At 36.5% G+C, this 7,235-nt stretch overlaps 2 protein-coding genes across 2 annotated transcripts; both read left to right on the forward strand.

Annotated features, from left to right (window-relative positions):
* Positions 1-1,126: 1,126 nt before the first annotated feature.
* LOC143449998 (2-methoxy-6-polyprenyl-1,4-benzoquinol methylase, mitochondrial-like) lies at positions 1,127-2,257 on the forward strand. The gene has a single exon (XM_076950375.1). It carries the CDS (start codon positions 1,169-1,171, stop codon positions 2,015-2,017), a length of 849 nt encoding a protein of 282 aa, XP_076806490.1. The 5' UTR covers positions 1,127-1,168; the 3' UTR covers positions 2,018-2,257.
* Positions 2,258-2,336: 79 nt separating this feature from the next.
* LOC143449997 (autophagy-related protein 13-like) lies at positions 2,337-7,146 on the forward strand. The gene is made up of 12 exons (XM_076950373.1): positions 2,337-2,497; positions 2,643-2,809; positions 3,529-3,666; positions 3,811-3,957; positions 4,023-4,139; positions 4,220-4,331; positions 4,467-4,576; positions 4,682-4,773; positions 4,854-5,358; positions 5,642-5,777; positions 5,868-5,990; positions 6,171-7,146. Exons 1-12 carry the CDS (start codon positions 2,348-2,350, stop codon positions 6,249-6,251), a joined length of 1,878 nt encoding a protein of 625 aa, XP_076806488.1. The 5' UTR covers positions 2,337-2,347; the 3' UTR covers positions 6,252-7,146.
* Positions 7,147-7,235: the final 89 nt, after the last annotated feature.

The following is a 7,235-nucleotide window of genomic DNA, read 5'->3' on the forward strand; positions in this document are numbered from 1 at the left end:
GACCTGCAATAAATGCAGCTCGTGTTCCATGTTTAATACCCAGTGGCGCTATGACGTTTTAATGATACTCTTGGGCAAGGCATTAACGAAACTTGCTCCTATTCAGTGGACAGTTCTAAATTCGAGTAATACGATTAAAAAATTAAAAAAAAATATAAAAAAATGTGTGACAATCGGAATGCGCACAAAGACTAGCTTCCTAACCAGGGTTTGAGCGATTAGAAATCATCCTCGGGCTTAAGTTGTGCAAAGACTTCCCTCAGTCCGAAGATAAAGATTACCATACCAATACCCCAGCGTGGGATTTTAACAGGTGTCTGGGTGCCATGGCAACCAAATGTTCATTGAATGGATGCCCACTGGGCACCCATTGTTTTTGCAATAATGCCCTTGACGATACAATGCAGTTAGCCATGCGACTGATGTGCCATTGTTTAAGGCTTTACCTATGACAGACCATGCTATCAAGGATGTAAAGAACCTATATATGGTAGATGCTGTGAGCACAGCAGGAAGAGACTGCATTAAGTATATCTTAACAAGATTGTAAGCAATTGATAAAGTAAGTCTTTCATGAAACTTTAGACCTGAAAAGTGCTGCATTGTGTGATTATGTCAGTTTGCAGATTGAGCTTAGTTTATTGTATTGTTTATTTTTCTTATTTGTCTGTGGGGGAAGGAAATATAAAATGCTAACCATTACAGCATGATGAAATAACACTTCCACCCGTAAACAATGAGCGGGAAGAAGCAGCAAAGCTTAAAATGTGCAAAAATAATGTAACCAAATGATAAAAATGAATAATGGTTAACATGGCCACTAAACACGTTATTGTGTAGGCCTATAGCTTGTAAGTATGTTACAGTCAGCCTGTATACTGCTGCTGGTAATGGCGCCTTATTTTGATATAGCAAGTGCTAGCTTAATAATTGCTCAGACAAAGCAGTTTAAACAGATAAGAGTCAACGGTGGCTAGAAAATAGAACAGTAGAAACAGTGGCTTAGAGAACAACAATTAACAGCCTTTCCTATAATAACATACACCAAGGATATCATTTAATTAGAAAGTTGCAACGGCATTGAGAATCGCTATGTTAATGTGCTCAGTGACTGGAAAAAGTTATTTTAACTGATCTTATAAACAGGTTGTAAAATATAATTAGTGCAATGTTTCTACTGAATCGTGGCAAAGCAATTGTGTTGTCGTGTGCAAGCAATTCCCAGGCCTCCTATTACACTACTGCTAAGCGCTTGGATGAAAATTATACTCACTTTGGTTACAAAACTGTCAAAACTGAAGAAAAAGCTGGAAAAGTCCTTGATGTTTTTTCTTCAGTTGCATCCAAGTATGACATGATGAATGATGTTATGAGTGGTGGTCTGCATCGTTTGTGGAAAGACAGAATGATTCAAAAACTTAACCCTGACAACAAAGCAGTCCTTCTTGATTGTGCTGGTGGAACTGGAGATATAGCTTTTCGGTTTGTAAACTATGTCGAAAGACGGCATTCTCAATTCACAGATCACCCCAACGTAACTGTATGCGACATTAACAACGATATGCTGGAAGTAGGCAAGAGCAGAGCTTTGGAACGAGGCGTCAGTTTAAATTGGGTATGTAGCAATGCTGAAGAATTGCCCTTTCCAGACCAAAGCTTCACTTGCTATACAATTGCGTTTGGAATTCGAAATTGTACCAATATTAGCAAAGTGTTACAAGAAGCATATAGGGTTTTGCGTCCTGGTGGGCGTTTTGTGTGTTTGGAGTTTAGCCACGTTTCAAACCCAATTTTAAGCAAAATTTATGACACTTATTCTTTTCAAGTTATCCCTGTAATGGGTGAAGTAATAGCAGGAGATTGGAACTCCTATCAGTACCTGGTGGAAAGTATTCGAAAATTTCCTGCTGCTGATGAATTTAAGCAAATGATTTCAAATGTTGGTTTTAAAGTCGTTGCTTATGAACCACTAACATTTGGTACTTGTGCAATACATTCTGGATTTAGATTGAAGTAAAAAGCGCTAGGTTTTACTGTAGACTTATTGGTATGCCTACTCTGCTAAGCTTTTCTCGTTTTGAAGTGACTTTTTTAAGTCGATTGGAGTCCTGCAATGTTTCACAAATGTTTATTGTACTTTGCATTAAGATGTCATAATGTGATAAATTGTTAATTAAAGATAGCATTTGCATGAAATTATCCCAGGGTAACAAATGTATGTAGAACATGCTCATCACTACTTCAGAATCACTTTAAGGCACTGACTATTAAACATGATAATAATCTGCTTTTGAAAATCTGCTATTAAGTATTTTCAACGAACCTTGAAGACTATACCTAAACCAATATGTCATCTGATATATCATCACCTGAAGAAAGAAAGGAATTTGTTAAGTACTTAAAGCTTCTCTGCTTGAAAAGTACTCAATTGATAGTGCAAGGCCGACTTGGAAAAACAATCTCAACAGAATCTATTGTGTCACAGAAAAATGCAATGGTTTGTTTCAGTGAAATCATAAAATTTCGTGTTTTGTTGACAACCCTTGAATCAGTAAATCTGCAAAATTTCAAGGAGCTGATTTCATATTGTTCAACATAAAGATCTTAAGTATTTTATTAATAGATTTTTCTTAACTTGTTAGATTAACTTGACAGTAAAAGACTACCCAGAAATTGAAAAAGAAGCAAGAGCAGCAATTCGAGATGGTATCCCGAATAAGGAGCGGAGTTACGTGATCGAGATATCACTTCGAACCAGCGATGCAGATTCATTGGTCTTGGAAGTATGGTCGATTGGATTAACAAATAAGTAGGAAACGTTTCAACATGTATTGTACAAGTAACGATAGCAAGTTGATAACATATGTGTATAGACCAGGGGTAGCCAGACCTGCTTCATGCTCGAGCCGCATATAAAAAATTCCAGTTTTAAAAGAGCCACAACACATACACAATAAAAACCACGAATTTATTCACTCACAACGAAGTGTAGCTATTGATAAACATTAGTGCTGCGTGGTGATACTATGAGTCTTCACCAACTCTTTTTGCAATTATTAGTATAACCGTAACCAAGACTTAAAACTAGGTCAGCCCTGACGTACAGCTTCAATCTGACAGTTTACTTAACTACAGCGTACAAGTTAGCAAACTTCTGTACAATAATGTACTTTTTGGAGTGTAATTTGATTATTACTAACAATGAGTCCATTGTTACTACCTGTGATAGAACGCATTGTTTCATAATCTGATCAAACAACTCGTCTAGGCCGGGAAAATGCATGTCTAATTCAACAATGCTAATTCATTAAAGAGCCGCAAGCAAAGGCTCAAAGAGCCGCAGTTTGGCCACCCCTGGTATAGACTATGACTAGTAGATTTTTACCTAAAACAAGATGTAATGTTACCTGGAAATGTTACGTGGAAATGTTACAGCAACAAACCCAACGTTCCTATCTCTTTTTTTTGTTTCTGAAGTGTCAATAGATCCATAAGAATAAAATCTAAGGTTTTAAATAATTTTTACAGATGTGAAAACAAGAGGGACCATGAAACCATGCATTACCCAATGTCCCATTTGCTAAAATCCCTTTTGTGCTTGTCAAGGGTCACTCCAGCATACAAACTGTCACGAAAACAAGGGAATGAATACGTGATCTGTTACAGGTATTCAACCGCACTTTGCATAACGGGGGTTTATGCAAAAAATTTGTCTCAAGTTTGTTTTTAGGCAGACATTTCACTGCAAATTTGTTGTGTTTTCTGTAAAACTAACATTTCTTCAACATTTACAACCTTGTTTTTGTGAAGGGTTTATATGGGAGAAATTAACCTTTCTGGTCTTGGAGAAGGTTTTAAAGTCTTAAGAGTTGGATCAGCCGGAACACACTGGGGCACTATCACAATGTCTGCAGCATATAGGACAACGGAGAACTTACATGTATCCACAAAAGGAATGTAAGTTTGTTGCACTCTTCTATTCCAGAGCAGATTGCAGCAAACTTACCTCAATCTATCTGTAGATCTCCAAAGGTGGGAATACCGTTTGTTGTCAAAACCGATCACTTCTCTTCAGGGCCAAGACCACACGTGTCGTCTCCTGCCAGACCATGTCATACACTTCAGTCAAGATTGAGAACGTATAACTGAGTAGTAAAAGCTGTGAATGGAACTGTGGTAAATATTTTTGTCATGTTCTAAAGTAATTTGTTTGTCATAGGTTTAGCGATGCTTCCGATGGCATGCAGCCCTCAACAGAGAGTTCATCTCCCCCATACAATGTTTTCAACACAGCATTTTCTGTTTCACCTGCAGGAAACTTTATCGAAAAAGTGAAATTATTATCTATGCATTTCTTTCTCAGCTATTGGTATTTATTACTAACTTTGCAATTAATCTAAACTTCATACTTAAACTTATGTTTTTGTTGCCACAGAATTAGATACTATCATTTCAATTTAATACAGGATGGTAACAAGGTCATGTTTACGGTTGGCACGCCCCCTGGTGGGAATCCACGTTGTTCTGTCTCCAGCCCTGCCCTTGCCAGGATGCAAAGACTCAATATAACTGAAAAGTGAGGTTTAAACTTTTACTGCAACTTGTTGGTTCGAGATGTTTTTTTTTGTGTTTTAAAAGACTGATTTTTACTTTTTAACATTCGGTATTCTTCATGTTGTAGAAATAACTTTCATTCATCGAACAATGGTGAAAGGTCTCACACTGACTTCTACAAAGCTCACTGGTCTCCTGATAAATCCCAATTTAATACAGGTTTGTAAACTGTGTTTGAAATTCATTTTCAGAAATGACCTATAGGAATAACGTTACATCTTTTATATGATGGTTTGCAGGTGCATCTGCCCCGAATAGTGGATTTACAGGACATTTAAATTCACGTCGGGATTTTGCTGACTTAAAGAAGGACAGAAGGGTTTCCTTTCCATCTACGAACTTCCTGAAAGAACCTTTATCGAATAACAGGAAACCTTTAAAAGTTGTGAAGCCTAATGAGCAAGTTATATCCGGGACAACATTTTGGCATTGGGATGCTACCAGCACATCGACAGTTTCCCCAAAACCAGTTCCTCACATTTCACCTCAGTTTGTTAGTAATTCTGAAGTTGAAAAAAAATCCAACTCTCCTGTTTCTAGCCCATTAGTTTGTACCCCACCAGGCCTAATGACTGGGGCATTTGTACTTGGCTGCAAAACAGCACAAAGAGCAAAGGAGACTTTAGAGGCTGCAGAAATTTCCAGTCTGCCCTTCAGGGACCTATTGAAACCCATCCATGGCAATGAAAGTCCAGATGATGAATCCTCACAGAGCTCCACATCTTTGGAAAGTGATGAAAAATCGTAAGTCTGTTTAAGCAATTACTCAGAATAAGTATCACTGAGTCTTCTGCATAGTTACAAGTCGTGTTTTTAAGGTTTGACTTTGGCGAACGCTAAGAGATTTTAAGATACAGCGAGTTTTAAAAGGAAAACTGCTAATTTTCTGCTGTGGTTGCAGCAGAATAAATTTTGGAGAGACTTGGAGAAATTTATGGAACTGTTTCAGTCTCCAATATCACTTCAAAAAACACTAGTTACAAGCATGATTATGGTAGTTGTAACGTCGTGCATTGTATCTCTCTAGAAATAAGGATAGATTTGCAGAAGGAAGAAGGAAAAGCAGTGATAGCAGCAGCAGTCTATCTTTGACGGGAAGTACAGGAACCTTAAACAACGAAAACTTACAGAAACATCCTGATGACTTTGTTTTGGTTGATTTGGTATGATCCGTAAATCAAACAGATTTCAAAATAAATATTGTAAATTTTTTTGGGTATAAAACTTTTTAACTGTATGTTTACATTTACCAGAAACCAGCTTTTGCTAGGGACGATTCCATCAAAGATTTGGGAACATTTTACAGGGAATGTGAGAACGTTCCAGAACTTATAATGTTTGAGAATCACGGTGGATCCGAAACAGATGAGACCTTGGTATGTTTATTTTGTAGCAGAATTGTAGGTTTCATATTTTGATAAGTTCTTCACATTGGTAAGGATATATGCTGGAAGATTATGGAACAATTTCATGTTCTTTTTCTAATATTATTTCCACTTCTTTGATTGAAGTATAATATATTCTGCTCATATGAATATAAAGTTCATTTTTTTCAGCATGACCTCACAAAGCAGTTGGAAGATTACGAGAAGGATATGCATGATTTTGACCAGTTTGTCAGTGAATTGTGTGCATAAGCTTGCTTTTGGGTAAAGAAAACTGTCCAGAGAGTCATTGAAAGAGTATTAATGGGTTATTTTATAACCCTTACTTGGTGTTGATTAACGAGAAAGCTTGGTGATTTGTGACGCAAATAGACTTTAAATGGAGATTTTATTAGTACAATATATTTCAACAAAATTTCGAAACAATAGAAATTAAATTTCTCTTCAGGAGTTTTCATGTGTCATGTCTTAACTTTGGTTAAATACTGATATCATGAGTGTAGCTCCGGAATTGTTGGCTTTTTTGGTTTTTCTATTATCTTCACTATATTTACATTTTACCGGACTTAGTGCAATATAATGCATGTTTGGCATTTACACGTTTCTTTTAGCCTCACCGAAAAATGAGTGTTTCAAACGATTTTAGTGCAACACTGCAATTTTTGATTGACTTTTTATTTGCTTGCTCTTATTATCTTTTATCAATGGTGCTCCAGAGCGCTGCGCCAAGAATGTCACACAGTTTGGGGAGGTACTATCAACGTGATATTTTAACTTGCACATTCATGCGCCGTATAAATAAAAAATAGTGGCGTACCAGTTGTTAAAACCTCATCTTGCCTAATTGATGATTGTAATGTGAAGGAGATGTAATTTTGTTCATATTGCTTACATAAATGCCATTATGACATTTGGTGAATAGCTTATTTTATGCTGTGTATTTCTTTCGCAGCATAGAATACTAAAATCGTATTGTTTCAATACTAAAATTTATGATGTCGTATTAATGGCTATGGCACTTCGGCATTCAACTTTGTGTATGCCTCTGCATGCATTGCGTGAATTTGTATATTTTTGTTTTTGATGTAAGTTGCTGGTATTAATGTTGTAACACTACGTAATGCTAAATACAACGCTTTATTCTGTGTCCCGTGAAGATGTTAACGAAATATTTTGTTTTTTTGGTAAACGGTGTACAACTATTCATTCAACTTGAAGAATGTCTTAAAATGATGT

The sequence above is a fragment of the Clavelina lepadiformis genome, chromosome 3 (genome assembly GCF_947623445.1).
Source record: "Clavelina lepadiformis chromosome 3, kaClaLepa1.1, whole genome shotgun sequence".
NCBI lineage: Eukaryota > Metazoa > Chordata > Ascidiacea > Aplousobranchia > Clavelinidae > Clavelina > Clavelina lepadiformis.

Bases quoted from the DNA above. Each gene is read 5' to 3' on its own strand.
- LOC143449998 (XM_076950375.1), top strand. From the start codon at position 1,169: ATGTTTCTACTGAATCGTGGCAAAGCAATTGTGTTGTCGTGTGCAAGC.
- LOC143449997 (XM_076950373.1), top strand. From the start codon at position 2,348: ATGTCATCTGATATATCATCACCTGAAGAAAGAAAGGAATTTGTTAAG. The intron at 3,958-4,022 runs GTAAGTTTGTTG...ATCTATCTGTAG, and splicing joins CATGTATCCACAAAAGGAAT to ATCTCCAAAGGTGGGAATAC. The intron at 4,332-4,466 runs GTGAAATTATTA...AATTTAATACAG, and splicing joins CAGGAAACTTTATCGAAAAA to GATGGTAACAAGGTCATGTT.